At 36.7% G+C, this 21558-nt stretch overlaps 2 protein-coding genes and 2 long non-coding RNA genes across 9 annotated transcripts in view; 1 reads left to right on the top strand and 3 right to left on the bottom strand.

Annotated features, from left to right (window-relative positions):
- Window positions 1–3038: 3038 nt before the first annotated feature.
- On the bottom strand, window positions 3039–6283 carry LOC124305293 (uncharacterized). Its single transcript, XR_006908360.1, has 3 exons — window positions 6093–6283; window positions 5107–5991; window positions 3039–3675 (listed from the first exon to the last, which is right to left on the bottom strand). It is a non-coding gene; the product is annotated as an uncharacterized LOC124305293 (long non-coding RNA).
- Window positions 6284–9070: 2787 nt separating this feature from the next.
- On the top strand, window positions 9071–19376 carry LOC124304636 (Na(+)/H(+) exchange regulatory cofactor NHE-RF1). The gene is made up of 2 exons (XM_046763118.1): window positions 9071–9876; window positions 17828–19376. Exons 1-2 carry the CDS (start codon window positions 9433–9435, stop codon window positions 18137–18139), a joined length of 756 nt encoding a protein of 251 aa, XP_046619074.1. The 5' UTR covers window positions 9071–9432; the 3' UTR covers window positions 18140–19376.
- LOC124304637 (uncharacterized) lies at window positions 12402–17831 on the bottom strand. Of its 6 annotated transcripts, XR_006908237.1 has the most exons (4): window positions 17277–17831; window positions 15754–16423; window positions 13097–13367; window positions 12402–13019 (listed from the first exon to the last, which is right to left on the bottom strand). It is a non-coding gene; the product is annotated as an uncharacterized LOC124304637 (long non-coding RNA). The 6 variants fall into 6 exon arrangements; XR_006908238.1 differs by having other exon boundaries at window positions 12402–13367; XR_006908241.1 differs by having other exon boundaries at window positions 12402–13367; window positions 15928–16423.
- Window positions 19377–21261: 1885 nt separating the features above from the next.
- The window catches only part of LOC124304634 (twitchin), a 76281-nt gene continuing 75984 nt past the window's right edge, over window positions 21262–21558 (bottom strand). Inside the window, 1 exon segment of the mRNA XM_046763116.1 lies at window positions 21262–21531. Within this exon segment, the coding sequence (XP_046619072.1) occupies window positions 21329–21531 (203 nt within the window). The 3' untranslated portion in view covers window positions 21262–21328.

Here is a 21558-nt window from a genome sequence, read left to right as displayed (position 1 = left end):
GCCAAAAAACGAAAACCTGTGATTTCGACATTTTTCAGCAGGTGCTTTTTCATTCGTGATTTCTATCCTGCTGATCCCACGCTGTTTTCGCTGCGTTTTCTGAGTTCCTGGGGGTCCAGTTGGTCAGAAAAGGGTCATACAAATCGAATCGGAGACTAAAAGTTTTTCGCCCGAAAAAACAGCAAGGCTTACCCCTTTGTATTTTTGGCGAAAATTTTCGCGATTTTGAAAAGTGCTGAAATAAATTCTTTCACGCACTATTCCGACGTAATTTTGCGAGAGAAATCGATTGGGCGCAATCCCAATACGCTGCGATCAACGCATCAAAAGTTACAGCCAAAAAACGAAAACCTGTGATTTCGACATTTTTCAGCAGGTGCTTTTTCATTCGTGATTTCTATCCTGCTGATCCCACGCTGTTTTCGCTGCGTTTTCTGAGTTCCTGGGGGTCCAGTTGGTCAGAAAAGGGTCATACAAATCGAATCGGAGACTAAAAGTTTTTCGCCCAAAAAAACAGCAAGGCTTACCCCTTTGTATTTTTGGCGAAAATTTTCGCGATTTTGAAAAGTGCTGAAATAAATTCTTTCACGCACTATTCCGACGTAATTTTGCGAGAGAAATCGATTGGGCGCAGTCCCAATACGCTGCGATCAACGCATCAAAAGTTACAGCCAAAAAACGAAAACCTGTGATTTCGACATTTTTCAGCAGGTGCTTTTTCATTCGTGATTTCTATCCTGCTGATCCCACGCTGTTTTCGCTGCGTTTTCTGAGTTCCTGGGGGTCCAGTTGGTCAGAAAAGGGTCATACAAATCGAATCGGAGACTAAAAGTTTTTCGCCCAAAAAAACAGCAAGGCTTACCCCTTTGTATTTTTGGCGAAAATTTTCGCGATTTTGAAAAGTGCTGAAATAAATTCTTTCACGCACTATTCCGACGTAATTTTGCGAGAGAAATCGATTGGGCGCAATCCCACTACGCTGCGATCAACGCATCAAAAGTTACAGCCAAAAAACGAAAACCTGTGATTTCGACATTTTTCAGCAGGTGCTTTTTCATTCGTGATTTCTATCCTGCTGATCCCACGCTGTTTTCGCTGCGTTTTCTGAGTTCCTGGGGGTCCAGTTGGTCAGAAAAGGGTCATACAAATCGAATCGGAGACTAAAAGTTTTTCGCCCAAAAAAACAGCAAGGCTTACCCCTTTGTATTTTTGGCGAAAATTTTCGCGATTTTGAAAAGTGCTGAAATAAATTCTTTCACGCACTATTCCGACGTAATTTTGCGAGAGAAATCGATTGGGCGCAATCCCACTACGCTGCGATCAACGCATCAAAAGTTACAGCCAAAAAACGAAAACCTGTGATTTCGACATTTTTCAGCAGGTGCTTTTTCATTCGTGATTTCTATCCTGCTGATCCCACGCTGTTTTCGCTGCGTTTTCTGAGTTCCTGGGGGTCCAGTTGGTCAGAAAAGGGTCATACAAATCGAATCGGAGACTAAAAGTTTTTCGCCCAAAAAAACAGCAAGGCTTACCCCTTTGTATTTTTGGCGAAAATTTTTGCGATTTTGAAAAGTGCTGAAATAAATTCTTTCACGCACTATTCCGACGTAATTTTGCGAGAGAAATCGATTGGGCGCAGTCCCAATACGCTGCGATCAACGCATCAAAAGTTACAACCAAAAAACGAAAACCTGTGATTTCGACATTTTTCGGCAGGTGCTTTTTCATTCGTGATTTCTATCCTGCTGATCCCACGCTGTTTTCGCTGCGTTTTCTGAGTTCCTGGGGGTCCAGTTGGTCAGAAAAGGGTCATACAAATCGAATCGGAGACTAAAAGTTTTTCGCCCAAAAAAACAGCAAGGCTTACCCCTTTGTATTTTTGGCGAAAATTTTTGCGATTTTGAAAAGTGCTGAAATAAATTCTTTCACGCACTATTCCGACGTAATTTTGCGAGAGAAATCGATTGGGCGCAGTCCCAATACGCTGCGATCAACGCATCAAAAGTTACAACCAAAAAACGAAAACCTGTGATTTCGACATTTTTCGGCAGGTGCTTTTTCATTCGTGATTTCTATCCTGCTGATCCCACGCTGTTTTCGCTGCGTTTTCTGAGTTCCTGGGGGTCCAGTTGGTCAGAAAAGGGTCATACAAATCGAATCGGAGACTAAAAGTTTTTCGCCCAAAAAAACAGCAAGGCTTACCCCTTTGTATTTTTGGCGAAAATTTTCGCGATTTTGAAAAGTGCTGAAATAAATTCTTTCACGCACTATTCCGACGTAATTTTGCGAGAGAAATCGATTGGGCGCAGTCCCAATACGCTGCGATCAACGCATCAAAAGTTACAGCCAAAAAACGAAAACCTGTGATTTCGACATTTTTCAGCAGGTGCTTTTTCATTCGTGATTTCTATCCTGCTGATCCCACGCTGTTTTCGCTGCGTTTTCTGAGTTCCTGGGGGTCCAGTTGGTCAGAAAAGGGTCATACAAATCGAATCGGAGACTAAAAGTTTTTCACCCAAAAAAACAGCAAGGCTTACCCCTTTGTATTTTTGGCGAAAATTTTCGCGATTTTGAAAAGTGCTGAAATAAATTCTTTCACGCACTATTCCGACGTAATTTTGCGAGAGAAATCGATTGGGCGCAGTCCCAATACGCTGCGATCAACGCATCAAAAGTTACAGCCAAAAAACGAAAACCTGTGATTTCGACATTTTTCAGCAGGTGCTTTTTCATTCGTGATTTCTATCCTGCTGATCCCACGCTGTTTTCGCTGCGTTTTCTGAGTTCCTGGGGGTCCAGTTGGTCAGGAAAGGGTCATAAAAATCGAATCTGAGACCAAAAATTTTCGGCTCGAAAAATGAAAAAAAAGTAAGGCTAACCCCTTTGCATTTTTGGCGAAACTTTTTGCGATTTTGAAAAGTGCAGGAATAAATTGTTCAAAATGATTAAATTCTTACTGGGGTTTCAAGGAGATGGAAAGGAAAAATCACAAATTCATAGCTACAAAGTTTCAGTTTCAGTTTATTCGATATGCCCTAATACATATTAGTTGCAGTACAAGTGTTTCGGAGTCAGTTCATACTGCTTTAATAACTTTCTAAATAGTATAATTACAATATGTTTTACTTACACATTTTACTAATAATGATATATAATACCAATAATTATGAGATGATACTGATTGATACAAGTCTTATAGATTTTATTTTTTTACTTATAATATTATGGAAATTGAACTGTTTGATATAATTAGTGTAATACTCCTAATGGTATATGAGTGCAAGGCAAAGAAAATGCCATTCAGTAAACGAACATTACGTAAGAAGTCCGACTACTACAGAAGGAAAAAATACTGTGATATACATTGCAGTAAGTAGAAAATTAACAATGTTGTATGCGATAGTTATTATTGTAGTTTGTAAGCGCATTTCAATTTTCGGCTTACGTACAATTGTAATGCACCTCAGTAGGACATAAGATGTATAATATTGTATAATTACTATTTTATGTAAACTGGAATAAAATGAATAAGACCTACAAAAATTGTAACGTATTTTCTGCGTATCCTCTCAGGTGTTTTTCCCACGATGCTTCAAATACGTTTTCAGGAATCCTTGGGATCTCAATAGTGCAGAAAGAGTCGTTTGAATGGATTCTACGACGAAAAGTCTTCGGCTTGAAAAAACAAGGAATGTTAACCCTTTGGATTTTCTTAGTCGAAGTTTGACCGATTTTGAAAAATAGTTAAAATAATTCTTTGATGCACTATATCGACATAATTTTGGGGAAAGAAATCAATTGCGTATATTCTAAAGACGCAAGAGCGGGAGAAATTACCTTAAAGTTGAAGCCGGACATCGAAAAGTTTTGTTGTAAAAGTGACGCATTTTTTTATTGGTTGGTCCCACTATGTTCTTTATACCATTGTTGAATCATTTGGGGTCCATCCAGTCAAAAATAGTTCCTGCAATTGTTGGTCTTCAAACGTTATCCGTACTTGTACCACAAGAATTTCGGATTTGTTCGCTCTAACCATTCTAATGCTACGAACGATGGCCGACAGAGAAATTGCGGTTTGTGAAAATGGCAATCTGCTTACCGCGGCTCATGAATCATCGCAGCTTAGTGTTAAACCGCAATTCCATGATGTGATTCGTCGCCGTAAGATGGCGCCTCCTCAGCACCGAAATGCGTCACGAGACTCATCAACTGTTTCCAACGATTTGAACTTTTACATTCGATGCAGTAAAAACTACACCAAAGCCAGCCCAGATTGCAATACTCAAATTGAATAGGATGAAGAGAACTTATCCAAGACTGCCAAATAAGGTAGACATTCACAACGAAAATTTCGAATAACCGAATAAGAATTTTTCAACAGCTAATTTTTGACGTACTGCAGAAGGGTTAAAAATTACAACCTTGCCAGTTTTGCCGGAAAATGACACGAAAAACGTTGAAGTATGGCTGCAAGATCACTGCAACGTCATTTGGTAATCAAATGAACGAATTGTTGCGTTCGTTTCGTTTGATTGTGTCTTCTAACACATACACATACCAAGTAACATGTCGGCGAACATGCAGCGTAGTTCTTAGATATGATATATGAAAAATGATGGCTAATTGTGACAGAACCTCACAATTCGCTACCATGCAGTTACTTAAATAAAGAATGTACAGGTAACTGCTGCTGTTTGCGCAATTTTAAATACCGCTGTTCCGATTTTATAAGGTCGCAATAAATGATTGCGAAAATATATTTTCATTGAAGTAAAAGTTTTGTAAAGCCTCGAACAATCGAAATTTTATTGCTAGTAAATATTATAATGTTTCCATAAATGTCCTTCAACATCCTTGAATCCTCCACGATCAAGGTGCAGGTAGACATTGCTGAATGTATTACGCTTGCGTGTAAAAATAAGTTTAGCACATCAACAGGTACGTGAAAAATTCTGGTCAGGCGGACCGGTTGAATCATCTCGTAATACAGAGTCAATAACGACCTTCTGAGTCACGCACATGATGTAGGTGCTGTTTTAAAAACTCTGCCACAAAGATAAAACAAAAGCAAATACCTGTGGGTAATTATACCTGTATTTCACATACCTACGCATTTATTGTTTAATGTTGGCTATTAACGTAAGCTGATTACAATCCGTGATCTCAACTATTCAACTATTATACACGTGTCACAGCGAGTTATTACAAATCAGTGAATAAGTACACACGTATAGTAAAATCAACTACATAGTGATATTGTCAGCTGTATAAAACGAACTGTCTTCTTTTCTCTTGGTCTGCTTTTTATAACCTTCCACTTTCGTACCTTGTCGCTAGTAGTCCAGTCAAAGTAGGTCTGAATTAAAAATATTCGGGATATGGCTGCATGTTTGCGTGTAGGGGTTTTCGACCCTCAGGAACTTAAATCTGAAGTCATTTTTGAGCTGCATAGGCAACGTTTCCAGGAAACCGCAAATTTCAGGTTTTTTGCATTTTCCTCAAAAACTGCTATCGGTATATGAAAATTGATTTGATCATCGTGTAGAGTGAAGAATTCTACATCAAATTATGCCCTCGTATATCGAAAACGGCGTCGGGTTAACAAATTAATAAAAAAGAAATTCTACTTATCGACGATATCTGGGGAATTTTAGAGAAATATTTGTTTTTTTCTAAGTTGTTACTCCGACTTCGTTTCCGACATATGAGAAGATAATTCGATGTAGAATTTTCCGCTCTACACGGTGGTCGAGTCATTTTTCATCTACCAATAACAGTTTTTGAGGAAAATGCAAAAAACGTCAAATTTAGCTGTTTTCTCGAAACGCCGGCTATACAGCTAAAAAGTGACTTCAAATTTGAATACCTGAGGGTCGATAACACCGATACACAAAAATGCAGCCACATCCCGAATATTTTCAATTCAGACCTAATTTCGACTGGACTACTCGGCTATTGTTCGCTCGGTCCATGCGGCTTATCAGCGTCGAACTATAACAACGAGATAAGCGGGGAACTTAGATTGTAGAGAAATTCTGAACTGTCACATGTATTGCACCCGTGTGTAGTAGGAAAATGGATTGAGAACGTACCTATCAGGTGTCTATTCCATTCGTGACAAATTCGACTCTTCTTACGCAACAGGTTTCCGCTGCAGGTGATTCTCATTTCTGTGTGTCTGCATGTAAATCCGTAAACCGTACATATACATATACGCTCTTTCTCAGTGACTGGCACAGGACGCGGTGCCAGCGTTGAATGGAGTCGGTTTTACTGATAACCTTGCCAGTTTCCTTGTATACACAAACGGATTGCAATCTATGTATCTCTATTATATCTTGGTCTCGGCCTCGAACGTCAATAAAATTTCCTCAAGCTACAGTGCCGCGTGTAATATTTACCTGTAACACGTACCGTGCACGGTTACATACATTATATACATACAGTTACACAGATACACACCGAAACGCGAGAACGATAAAAAATTTCTCAACATTTTTCGACTAAAAGGTAAACAGCTTTAAGAAATGATAGATTTGCAACATTTTCATTGTTTGCCAAATGTTTTAGATACGAGCCAAGGTTTATTGCACGTATAGCTTCATATTTACAGTGTAGTATGTACAACGTGACAAAAATTCTACAAATTATTCGTCACAATTAGCTCGAATTTACCCGTACGGGTGAATTGAGAAAGAAAGAACACCCGCTAGTTAAATTTACTATTTGGCATCAAAAGATTGCGTGTATGCAAAAATCGTGCAAAACGTTGTAGGGAAAAGTACAATACGGGTAAACGATTTGTCTTAAATTGCGGGTGGCAGAGAAAATCGATTTACAATGCCATAATGTGAAATTACTGCTCCATTAAATGAATATAATTACCCATATTTTTGCAGAGTCCATGCAAAATAAACTGCGGATATACGCATTGTTATACCTACCGCCTAACTCGCGATAAGAATTCGAATGTATGAAGCGGTCGTGACCGTTGAACCGCATTGATAGCGGGAAATGAAAAGGAACAAGAAATGTGCAAAAATAATTATCCGAGGTTTCTTGTCGACCGCGTGTCCCAGTCGCCTGTATAAAATTTTTGCGGTAACACTTGTGCAAACGTTACATGCATGCGATACAAATACATACGTGTACAACGAAGAACGTATAATAGGGCACGCTTAGAAGAGTTGAACCAAAAATGTCACGCAACGTTTCTTCAATTGCTCCGCTAAATGATCGAATTTTTTTTTTTTACATATAGGGTGGGCAGTAAATGACTCTTCAAAAATTTCCTGATCCCCTGACCGAATGACTTACGTCAGGGAAAAAGTACGAACTTGTTACAACATATTGTATTCGAAAATAGGTTTTCCGTATTTGTTAAAACGTTGGAATAAAATTGTTGATGAATAAATAGCCGAAGTTTTGACTTGGAGGATGTACATATTCCCGTTGTTATTAATACATCACAATTATAATTTTTCCAGATAAATGTAAATATAAGGAAGGAACCGTAGCGGTTAAGAAAAATTATTAACCGTAGTTATTTCAAGGTTTTGGTTGAAATATTGAAATATCGCATTCAACATGACGTTTCACGGTATTTACTATTCCGAAGAAATCTTCAAGTATTTTCAAAAATTCCTTGACATTTCCTGGTTTTTCATTAAGTTTACCACGTCTATGGATTGTAACAATTTCATCTTGTAAAATGTACGCCACGAAACATTTCTCGTTTACGATGAGCGATCTTGCATCGCAATAAAAACTGAAAAAAAAATCGGAATATAACGTTCAAGCCTTAAACATGTCAATAATTAGATCATCTCATTCTCGTGCCGAAACCATCCAAAGCATTCTGTGAGGAATGAGTCTATGGGAATGACGGAATGATAACCAAACGGACGAATGAAATGCGACGAGTCGTGGTTTTCCTGTGCAGCCAGGGAAATATGCAATTGATAATCGGCCGTAGTTTAGTTCTCTCACCTGGCGCCAGAGGCGCGCGTTTTACAAAAGCGTACGGACGACGACGCTGCATAACTTCACCCTCTCCTCCAACCTGGTAACCGGTTCTCGACGCACGATGACGACGTAGACGGTGTAGACCGAAGAGGTGGCTGTTTGCTCGGCTGGACCGTGTGGTGGGGCGCCAAAGTCTCCGAGAAGGGGGCGAAGTAAGGAGAGGGGAACGGCTTAGCCCAGCCATCGTCAACGGGAACGGATGCCTCTGTAGATTCGTGAAGTGTTCGAGCACCTGTTTGCGTCCCGACACCGCAAGCTTACGTACGTTACAACTGAAAGTATATAACAACCGGTACCTACCTGCAAGTATATATTATACGTGTAACCATATTTTACGGATCGAACGAACGAACAGCGACAGAGAATACACGTCGCGCTAACATACCTAATAATATCATCGTCTATCAAAGAGCGAGCAATAATAATTGAATTGAAAAAAAAATTCAAACCAATTCGTACACATTACGAGCACTTTTGCCCGGTAAAGTATAACGATAAAAATAATAACAACAAAAGTAATAATAATAGTAATAATAACCGCGGTAATATTAATGGTAACGCTGATAAGCACGTGCGTATAATATTAAAAGTGTAAAAGGAGTTTACGCACGTAGCTGGATTTTACATGTGAATTAATTATAGGGAAAAGAATTCGCATGAACTTAGGTATCGTTGGAAGACGTAGGGAGGAAGAAAAAATAATCGCCGGTTTTACGTGTATATTGTAGGATTGTAGTTGTATAACACAGATGTACTGCAGTTGAGTATGATGCACCGATAATAATCTCATATATACATGTATAATATATGTATATATATATATAAAACGGAGTGTTTGTTGTTCCGTGATTAATATTGTATAATACAATAAGGAATATAACATACTTCTATCTGTCTACATGTAATATTGTATACCCCTATATGCATATGCGTTAGACGGACGTAAAATTCATTCCGATGTGTTTTTAAAATGAAAAAAATCTGTGCACAATTTTAAACGCGAACCGCTGCAGTTTTACCGCTTTTGTTGTTTGTTTGTTTGTTTGTTTTTTATCGTAGTTTATCTTTCTCCCGGTCTCTATATTATTGATACATAAAAACGAAGAAATAAATCAGGAAATAAATCTACGAGTGAAGAAATTTATTAAAATATTTTTGTTAAGGAAAAATTTAAAGTCGTACACTTAAAATTACATCCATAAATACGTATAATATAATTGGTATCTACAAGGAAAACGTATGAGAAAGACTTAGTGTGTACCTGCCACAGGCTCACCTGTAATTACACGCGCGCACACGCATATATATATATATATACATACATACATAAGCATTCGGTACGCAGATACCGCATCGTCGAATCAAACCGTGGGAGTGTGTGTATATATATAATATATCCACATAGCGATGTCGCTAAGTAATGATAATAATGTGCCGCAAGCGAGGCTCTGCCACATTGTTAAATGGGAAGACTTTGACGGATATGGATTTAATTTGCACGCCGAGAAGGGTAAGAACGGACAATACATCGGCAAAGTTGACGAAGGCTCGCCCAGCGAGGCTGCGGGCCTTAAGCAAGGTGACAGAATCATCGAAGTGAACGAGATCGACATATCGAACGAAACTCACAAGCAGGTGGTAGAACGCATCAAGGCGTTTCCAAACGAGACCAAATTGCTCGTAGTCGATCAAGAGGCCGACGATTACTTCAAGGCCAACAACATCATCATCAAAGGCACCCTACCTAATGTCAAGGTCGTAAAAACTCCCGAGAAAAATCCCGCGTCCGAGGAAGATCAGACCACCGTCAATTACGCTCAGTCCATTGGCAGCAACAGCAGTTTCGACGAGGTGACTAGACAACACACTATACAACACCTATTCTTACAATTAGATCCTTTATTTATCACGATATTCGTTACAAAACGCGCGCGCATTTGTTGTTATAATTACGATTATATTTACTTGCAGAGACAATCGATGTCTTTCGTCTCATCGTGAAAACTACCCACCCACTTGTTATCTGATACTAGAGAGACAATATATGTCGATACATCATTTACTGGCTACTGCACAATCTATAACGATAAACATGAAATGTGATTATTTTTTTTTTTCTAATCAGTAGATCATGCAATGAGATAGTACAAGTTCTTCGCTTACCGATTTCGGTCAATTCTCACATTGATATACATTACCTGTGTATGTACCTGTTATACCGGCCGAGCTGTGAAGAAGAAGTCTCAATTTTCTATCAGCTTAAGAAGAAACGGTGATAATACGTACAAACATATGAGAAACACACGACGCGTCTATAGATCTATTTACATATAGTGTACATATTCTGTAATTTCGTTTACTCACGTGCTGATTGATCAACTAATTGGATGACGTAATGTCATGGCGGTTTGCGTTGCGTCACCATGTAGGTATTACCTGGATGCGAACCACTGAATCGAATATTTGAATGTCGGCATTATTTATTCTTTCAATTGTTTTTTTCTTCCCAATGAAATTCAACACAAATTGAGCTTGAATATCGGTTACAGACAGGCAGGACATCGAAACATGGGGATCGGCGTGATACTCGCACTCTTTTAATTTCTCTGCAGAAGTAGAATATTCCTGGTATTATTTAACGGAGGTATAGATGGTATAAATAAATTTGCAAACTGCAATTAAAGTCGTGAATAAGAACCACTGCTCGCCGTCTCGTTTCATTGGCTAGCACGATATGACGCCATCGAATGGCGCTCAACCGTTTCGAACAAACTATACTTTCAAATTCGTTTTTTTTTCTTCTTCAAATATTCTTAGTAAAACGAGCTCGTTTTCTTGCGTTGTTGAACCGGATCGATGTGTTCTTAGAACCCGTGATCAGGGCGGGAAATCGCGTCGTCGAATATCGTGGAAATTGAAAGTCGATAAAGAAGGTGTTTGTTTGACTGATAAAAACAAAAAAAAAAAAAGGTGAACCGGTACGAGTTAATTTTTCACTAATTATCTTTCGGTTTAAAGTTTCTTCCAGTTATACACATACATATTATGGCAACCTAAAAACAAATGCGGAATCGAGGTGCTGTTCGAAATACCTCGATGGATGGCACACTTGCGTATATCGAGTATTTAAATTCGAACGCGTTCGTAACGGATTTGTGACTCGTGTATAGAGGTATATAAATTGACCGTAGTAGGTATGCCTGCAGCATAGATCGGTGTATGCATATACACGCTGGCATGCTTATGATTCTATTAATAAATACCTGAGGTTTACACATGCATACATATTTACGAATATTTCGCGATAGAACGTATTATAAGTAACCGATTTCAGATATTCGTCTTCCCTCTGGTGTATTTAAAACGTGAATTTCTCCAAACTTAGGCATGCAGGGTTCACGTGTTACGTATATATGTACAGAGCTGTATCATATCTACGAAACGTATCAACTCCGCATAGCTAAACATCGTCACCTTAACACCTGGTAAATGGTGCGCGAGGCAGGTATTCGCCCGATGAAGAAAGTCGCGCATGCTGTTGCTTTCCAAAAATTTTATAGCCCCTAAACCGTAAATTATGTAGATATAGGTCATGGAATCGTTTATAATTATTCTAGTTCCGTATAAAAGTTTAAGAACTCAAGCTAAAACTATACTTTTTATACCTTACCAGCAGCTTGTTTTTAATCCTTAAAACGAACTTGACGTAATCCTACTATACGCAACATGGATTTTCCTCATTGCGATAAGATCCTGATAGCATATTTGTTTAGAGATGATAATTTTATATTCAGCAGCGAAGAGAAAGTCCTTGGTAGTAGATAATTCACCAAATTCTAAGGCTGCGGTTGTTTTGATGATGAATTTTAGTTTAGGTCCGCAGGCTGCAGGCTACAGGCAGTACTGAGAGACTGCGTCGTACTTACTGTCATAATAAATTAGTCTAGAGCCTAGGGGAAAAAAGACGAGCACTGAAATATGATTAAAAATATATATGTTATGTATACCGCATCACCCTCACCAGCGAGCATTTCGTCATATTCGTAACATCATATACTACAGTATACCAATTTGTACCGTGATGTATGAATTTGCAAAAATGTACAAAACTTACACATACGTATTACGTACGTGCACAGAGTATAGTACAAATTATCCGCTACGTCAATCATAAAAATATTTCAATTACATTCGGATTAGATCTATAGCGATGCTTGCAGTATTATACATAGATGTGATCATAATTTTAATTGTTTCTCTTGTTTCTCTTCTTTTTTTCATTTTTTTTTTTTCATATATTTGCGTAGGATTTGTTTGTATGATTTTGTACATGCGCACTATGTAAACCAGGTTTACAGCAGGCTTGACAATACTTGTTATAGTACCAGAAAGACTCATCCGCCTACGTACGTTTTTTTTTCCTTTTTTTTTTTTTGAATCTGGAGTTAGGCGGATGTAACTTATCTTTAACCGCGTCGGGCTCTGTAGATAGAAAACCGACATTTTAGTCATAAGTACGTTTACACATGTTACGTATTAACGTGTGGAAAAAAAATAGGAGCAACACAACATGTGTCACGTTTACACGTTTGATAAATACGAAGGACGCGCGTACCTGCAAAAATCCCCGTGCATATAAAGTATAATAATTTGAACGGTATAAAAATTAAACAGTGCGATTTATAACTTCTCTTTAACTACATAAATGATCTTTCATTTACCGAATCACGGTTGACTAGCAGCGTTTCGGTTTATATAACAAACTCTGTGGTTTTCCCTCCATCTCTTCCATATTATTCCGCGTTGCCTTGATTTTGTATTTTTTGTTTCTCTTCAATCGTCGCCGCGTCGTATTCGTCTGCCCTTGTATACATGATATTATAATTCTTCGGAAATATGAGAATTACCAAGTTCTCCTTATTTTTGTTTGTGTATTATTTAAACGTTTTCGTTTGCACAAGAATATTATACCTGTAACACGGTCTAAATAGGGCCTGGAATTGAAAAGATCCGTCAGATAAAGAGGATATTATACACTCGTATACAACTCTTAGAACTCGGAATTACGTACCTACGTATAATTATCGTATACAATCGATGTGGTAATTACGTCTAAAAAAAAATATCTCTTTTGTTATCTATATTTTCCTCTTCTCGTTCAAGTATACAATCGATCGTAAACTTTTGCAAAACTGCAGGATGAATCGCTGCGTGCAAAGTAGTTGGAATGTTCACGCTCTGTGTTACCGTCCCGTCGCCGCTATTGTACTGGAAGGATTGATTTCCATGTCTTTTTCAGCACCATGAAAATTCATTGCGAAATGCCAGAATTTCTCGGGTATCTGGTGGCAGATAATGCTGCCTTAATGACTTCGTATTAAACGACGAAACATGTTTATTTCGTATTTTTCATTCCTTATTCTCATTTGAGAAGATGCTACAGTCAGTCATTACCACAGATCGCGTCGTTACCTACGGAGTAAAATGTCACTAATTCAACTATTGTCAGCGTCCATTACAAGCTAGTTGCGAATTTTTCACGTCAGTGATCTGTAGCTTTTTGTAACAGTCAGAATAAATAGTTATTCCTACAATTCGAGAAGCAAAATCATGATCATGAAAAATTGCATATCAGAATACTGCAATTGTTACGATGAAATATTACAACAGAAACCCTGCAGTATTTAGAGCTGCAGCGTTAGTTGCGACCGTAATTCTGACTGCTGTCACGCCGGATGCAAAAAGCGTGAAGGTACATATTCACTCACACGCGAAGACGCTTGCTATCGTGAGAGACGATATTTGTCAGGAGCTGTTATTCCCGTGTGAAACAACGCGAGGTTTGCTATAAGAAGATGATAATTCTTCACCGTATGCTCGATGACTCATTCCCATCAGGAGAGAACCGCATGACTTTAATACACCGAGACGATGCGATCGCGGCTATTCTTATACATATAAGTATGCGTGTATGTGCTGAATATAATTCGAAACGTACATAAAGAATGTAAATACCTACGCATGATTCGCTTCTCGGTATGTCGTTTCCACAATCGTTACTTATCCGGCGGCTGCTTCTCGACGACTTACCAGATACGACGAGAACGCCAGCTCAAATGTGTACAATATTATGCGAAAATATTATGCTGATAATACGCGTTACACGTCATTACAACGAGTGGAACGAACAAAGAAAAAAAAAAACGTACGACGCCTTCTTGCGTTTGTTAATATCTTTGGAATTTATACACAAGCTAGAACATATTTAGTCGATCAGCGTAAGATTTTTTGCTTAAAACAGTGGAAGAAAGTTTAGTTGGTCTATAGTTTTCGATTATTTGAAAGTCAGTCTTTAACCGACTGAGTATTGTATCACTCGCTTTGACTATGCTCTGATAATAAGACAGAAATAGGTGACATTTTACTCGGTCGGTAAAGACGCATCGCAGTACCTGCTTAATGAGAATTGCTATGCAGCGAACGATTCGATTGCATATAATATGCGTCGTGCGGGTTTCGCTGCACCGCGTGCGCGGTTTAATAAATTTAAAAGAATCACATCGTCTCGCATCCGTAATGCCAATCTCGCGGTGACTCGCTAGCTTTAAAATAATTCAAAGTCCACAACGGTGCTACATTGAATCTCTCCACCATCGCAAAAATTACCCAGATCACGACGATATAACTGTTACAAGTTAACTGTCTCCGTGTCGTCAAGAAAGTAGAAAGACAGCGGAATAAAAAGGACGACGCGTGTGCAATGAATATATCCGATAGAACTAGATCGCGTCGTCCGCATTTCGAGGATATGTGCTCGGTAATCCGGGAGAGCAATGGAAAAAAATAATTTCTCCATTTTCGAACCGGCGAGTAATTTGTACGAATAAGCGAAATTGCATAATTTATACTCATGAAAAGTAATCAAGAATTATTATAAATTATTCTCGAGTATAATTTCAAAAATTTCCATTTCCATTTCCATTTCCATTGATTGACTTTAATATTTATTCGAATGCAGAAATCCATCAACGATTGTCTAGGAAAAGGATGAAACTAATTCTATGCGTCGACGTATACAATTTAGCTGCACTAATGCGGCTCTGTCAATTTATTGTCATGGTTAATCCGATAAGCAACGACGAGATTATACGGACGCGAGTCAGTTACGAATGCACCAGGCTATTTGTACGTTATATATTATTTATGGACATTACAGTTTGGAGACACGGATAATATTAGTCTACATGCATGTCAGCAGTCAACAGATCGACTAACAAGTTCAATTGCAAGATCTCGTAATGACAGCTTACAATTAGCCTATAGCTTGGAGCGGTGAACGATGGATAGGAAAGTGACACCCGATGATCTCGTCTTAGGCGTTAACCATACTCGTTTCTTTTTATCAGAACCTGTAAACCCGTAAAAGTAAGTTATTTTTTCGGGCTATTGTGAAAAGAATTGAACTATCACAGCATCATACTTTTTTCTTCTCTTCTCTCGTCTGCAACTGTGTAAAACTTAGTAACATCGATGAATGCATAGATGTATAATATATATACGTATATTATTAATGATTTCACAACGAATAGTTGCACAACGATCGGTTCACGATCAAAATAATTGCGTCCGCTCGGATCTGTGTCGATGTGTACGTATGATTCGACAGAATATTATAGTTATTCGATACACGGATTTTAGCGTTCTTTGGATATATACATATACACATACCTGCGGCCAGGTATTTCGTCGATAAGAACACGTCTGCAACAAGCCGGGTTACATTACATTACGGTCGTTTTACCTGTAGGCCAACTTAAACAATTGCGTAATCTCTTTCAAGGTAGTCAACGTACATTACACGACCAGCAACGGTATGTAGTACGTATAATCGTGCATACATACCTCCTCTATGCACGAAGCCTTGAGCCAATCAGCCGCGCTGACACATCTGCCCCGTCGTTTTAACGTTGAAAATATATGCTGTAGGTGTAAAGATTTTTTTCTCTCTCCTTAAACAGGCAATACAAAATGTCGTACTCGTACAAAACTCGGATGTAGATACAACACACGTCGCGCATTACAACTGAAACAAGGGAGAAATTTTTTAACTTACTTCTGTTTATCGCAATATTATTCTTTGTCCTTATCTAAAATACTTGCCGTATATTCATCTGCGTCAGCGCGTTTCTTAGAACGATGATTGCAACAAAATTTTCAATAGTAATACATGCGTGCGCGTGTTTCTGTTTGCTTTTTCTCTTCTGTGAAATTCTCACGAGCAAGTACGCGACGTGCAGGTATAGGTACATACCTATTTCTATTATACCCTACTTGTGTGACTACGTATTGCGTTTACGTAATTGACTCTTCTCTCAGAATTTCGTAAACCTTGCAAACGCTGGAGAGAATGAAAAAAAAAGTGAATTGAAACAGCTGCGGTGCATTATAAAGCTGTTATTATATTGTCCGTGCTTTGTTATGTGTATGAGTACGACATTGCAATCAAAAGCCACTTGTTTGCGTGTACGTATTTGAAATAAGGCTAACGCCTGCTAACCTGCAACCTCGCTAACCCGCGTCTAATGGCGAAATTTGGGTTGCCTAAATGCAGGCGATCGTTTCGTTTGAAGCTGATCTTTTGCAAAGTGAGCGAATTTCCCGGTATAACATTATATAGCGACGTAAATTTTTCCCACTTTGTTTCTTCCAAGTAATTCTTGAAATAAACCAATTTAACAAGTCAAAAAAATCTGTACAGAAAGTATAACGTTTTTTTTTATAAACTCTTATATGCAAGGTATGTTATTCACGCTGTGTAACCTACATGAATGCATGCTACAGGTAAATCATTAGAACGTAAAACAGGCATAATTCTAATGCAATTAACACTCTACAGGCTCATGGATATTATGGACATAATACTGATACATATAATAGGCCGGTGCTGTTTGCAGTTGACTGCGATGATTATGCAATTAGATGTATACCTTGCAGGTACTGCAATGAAAAGCAGATGTAGAAAATGTGCTACTATAATACGTTAGCAGCAGCTATGACATAGAGCAAAATATCTATGGTCTACATTATAGTTGAAGTTTTACGAAAAAACATATGCGAAGAGAAATAAATCGAAAATGGCATATTCAACGAATATTTCCTCAAGCGTTCATATATTCCCAGACGAGTTTTTATTCTTATACACATGTATGAACGTATTAAACATGTATACGAGACGATTAATTTATACCCACAGTAATATAGCTGGTTTAATGCCGATACTTCGATATCCGAGCGCAATAAATTTTTTATCTCCTTGTACAATACACGGATTAATTACAATCCGGCCTGAAATTCGAGGGCTTAACTGCAATACGTATGGATATAGGTGTACAGAGTGAGTAGATAACGGTCGAATGGTCTAATGCGCATGCGCAAAAAATTCTAGAGCATAGCAGTTGTTTTGTCAGGTCGACCAACCGATGTAAGTTCAGATGACAGGTCGCCGCGATGGATGTAACCTCAAAAATGTTGGTTATCCTGACAACAACTGCTTTTGCTGCAGAATTTAAGCGCATGCGCGTTAGATCATTCGAGCATTGACTATACACTGAGAATTGGAAGATTTGACGCGTGGACGAATTGGGAATTAGATGAGTTTACAGGCGTAATACAGCTTATGTTCCAAAGTTGTTCGTAAATTTTTTTATCTGTTTTTCCGAGAGTTCTAACGAACCCTTGTCGATTTTTTATTTAACTTCATATCATCGCCGGTTGAAACTGTATGTCTATTTTTCATTTTCAGAGTGCTCACAAATCAGTCAGCTCAACGGACAGCGGCAGTACAGCGCCGACGGTTGTAAACAACAATTCTGGCATTGAACAATCACGGGAAAATGGTAACAGAATTGATCAGGACGAGAACAATGAAAATAATGGAAGTGCCGGAAGCGGTAACGGAAACGTTCCGAACATCAGCGGAGGCGAACAGAAGGGTTTGAACTTGAAAATGAGCGCGAAAGAATTGCGCGCAAAGTTGGCAGCACGCAAGAAATATGATCCGAAAAAAGAATCGATGGATTTCAAATTGAAATTCGACATTGTTCAAAAGTTGTAATATAATTTAATTTTTTTTTGTCCAATTTGTTTTGTTTTTCCCTACCCTTCTCTTCCCAATTCCTCTATAACACGCGTTTCTTGTACGGTATAACCCATTGTTATTATTGTTTGTACACACACACACACACACACACACACGAATATATACATATTTGAAAATGCAGACAAAAAAAAAAAAATAAAGGTAAAGAGATGAAATTTTTTTTTATTTTACGCGATCTAAAGATTTTAATTTCATTATTTTACCGTTAATTGTCGACGAGAGAAAGACGGAGAACCGAATTGACGATCAGATGCATATCATAGTATAATAATTGCAAAAGAAATTCGAGCGCATCTAAAGAAAAATCAACTTATATCTATATCTATAAAAATATAACATAACCATAATCATTACTTTGAAATATATTATATTTCGCAAATAACTATCCAGATAATACGTGTAATCTCTCAGTACTGTCATTTTTTCTGATAGATTTTGATTTTTTTTTTCTACAAGATTCGATTTCGACTGTTGAAATGATTTGATTTTGATTTTTTTTTTTTTTTTGCTGTACTTGTTTGATGTGTTTAAATTTTGACCCCGTTATATCCATATACATAGATCAATAATTAGTTGGTATAAGTAAGAATTGAAGAATAAGCAACATTGCGAAATAATGTGAGAAACGAAGAAGGAAAAATATAATGAATGGATCAATGTGCAATGGAATATAATTATTGTTATAATCTACCCGTAAGTGACCGAAAATAAAAATACAAAATTCATGAATTACGTTTTCAAATTACTTGCTAGTGTACTTTGTATATCATGTATATTGAGATTGTTAAATTAATCGACGATATATGCATATGTATCTATTTGTTTAGTATGTATAATATATATATATATATATATAATTGTGCCATGAAAAAATTATCTGCAAGAATCATTATACAATTTATACTATGTCGATCTTTCATTCAACATGCAATTTCTACTACCTTGAATAAAATAACGAATAACCTAACCTTTCTCGAACTTACGTGATAATAATTCTATACACATTCATGATCAAATTAAATATATATATATATAGTGTTTTGACCAAAATAAAATTATATGTTATAACAACCTTCGTACTGTTACAAAAATTTCAACTTAGCGGATAATTTATTATTCGTTTCTCGTGGATTTTGAATACTATATGTGTAATTAATGAATTTTATGCCGAATAAATGTTACATAGAGATTATATTTGGAAATATTTCTCAAACGATGATTTTTTTTTCTTCTTATAATCAAAAATTAAAATCTTGACACGTATCACTGTCCACTGACTCGTGTGTAATTGATTATTGTAGTTTTTCAGACCGTTATTAAAAAAAAAAATATTCACTTTATAATAAACATAATTTTTACTTCGCGTAAGCGTTGAGAAAAGAAAAAACAAAATGAAAAGTGAACATTGTTCTTTTATAGTATACTTTAAATTGTTTCATGTGACGAAATCTTTTTTTCCTTCAATAAAATTATGAAATGAAAAAAGAAATGAGAATGTAACTATAAAATTAGACGCATAATGCAAGTATGCGTAACCGGAGTTATTTTAATATAATTACGAGTGGAAAAATCTCCTTTACGTTTTACTGTATCTTTCTCAAATAAATCGTATACACGTAATACATGTATGTACGAAACGTAAACACGTATTATGTACGTTTAAAAAAATCCAGCGAATGAATTTATTTTATTCTTCGCATAGGTGGACCTGATGATGCATACGGTAAAAAAGGAAGAGGAGGTTATAGAAAAGGTGATTAAAAAATTAATAAGATTGAATGAGTGAATAAATAAATAAACTGACGATTGTATTATATACATTATCATTATTATTGTTATTATTACTATTATTATTATTCTCTTCGCAGCATTTGATTTTTGATTTTTCCTTTTTTTTTTGTACTTCTATTTTTAAATACTTGATATACTTTATTCGTCTCTGTTTAATAACGGAAGCAGTCTTCAAACAGATATATTATATATAATAATCTTTTTTTTTTCATCACATCATATGTATAATATGTACACATTACGATGGCTCATACAATACGGAATTATAATATATATGAAAATATCGGTCGTAATATTAAATCGCGATTTTATTACAAACAACGCATCGAGTCTGTATGATTGATGTTACTATAATGAGGATGCTGGAGACTTGAGTGACGTTACTTTTTCATCAAATCGTGTTTTAATCTTAGGCGAGGATTTTTTAGTGCACATTATTATACATATGTATATGTGTGTATATAAAGAATGCGTGCGCGTTTAAGTAAATGATAAATAATAATGAAATAATAATCGCGTAAGTTACGTATATAATATGCAACAGAGATTAAAGCTCAAAGTTTTTAAGCTCAAAATTGGCACCGTTATAGGTATTACATTCATAATATTTTTATCTTCTTCATTCTTTACGCGTACTATATGCATATAATGAATTGTACTATCTATTATGTATATGTACGTATATAATGTATGTATATGTATGTTTAATGTGACATGATCATATTATGCGGTTATGACAAACACACGGCAATAAACACAATATATGATAACAATAACAATAATAATAATCGTAATATTAATTATAATTATTATATATAGTAATAGTTTATACAGAAATGATGGTGATTTCTACGTTATACTTTCATTCTTATTTTACTTTTTTTCCTATATTTATCGACGCTTCATCTTAATCTTTTCCATTTTTATCTATTTTTATACATTATCATATTATAAGAATTTAATAAGAGCGTCAATCAAGTACCTGTAGACAGGTATGATTCTGAGTTTTCATTCTTGTTCGTTCATTATTATTATCATATATAGGTATATGTATAAGTTAGAATATTCGACGTATTTTCAATTATTTTTCGTTTTAATTTTCGTGTTTCTTATTCTCTTTTCTAATTCAATTTCTTCTCTTTCTCTCCCTTTTATTCGTGTTCTCTCACAGACTCTGTAAATGAAATAATTACAGCTTGTAGAACAGTCACTGTTAAATTTCTTCTCGTATTATGTATTCGCTGAGTGAAGCTAAAATGAAGATAAAAGGAACTAACGTTACTCACCTTACATATTAGCAATAATCTTCGTCTAATAATGTATTAAAATAATTTTTTTTCTTAATTTTTTTTTTCAAACGTCACCGGGGTTGGTCACGTTGAGGGCAAATGCTGCGCTTGTCTCGCCCTTCTTGCCAATTGCTTTAGCTGTGTATTGGCCGACGTCATCATGCGCACACGACTTTATTTGAAGGGTAAATGATTTTTCACCGTCCGAACTGAAAAGGTACTTGCTGCTCTTTTCGTCAATTGGTTTTCCATCCTTCACCCACGTTACTGTAACGAATTTAATTTCTCATTTAT

Source organism: Neodiprion virginianus, chromosome 5 (genome assembly GCF_021901495.1).
Source record: "Neodiprion virginianus isolate iyNeoVirg1 chromosome 5, iyNeoVirg1.1, whole genome shotgun sequence".
NCBI lineage: Eukaryota > Metazoa > Arthropoda > Insecta > Hymenoptera > Diprionidae > Neodiprion > Neodiprion virginianus.
This window is presented reverse-complemented; position numbering and strand designations above follow the sequence as displayed.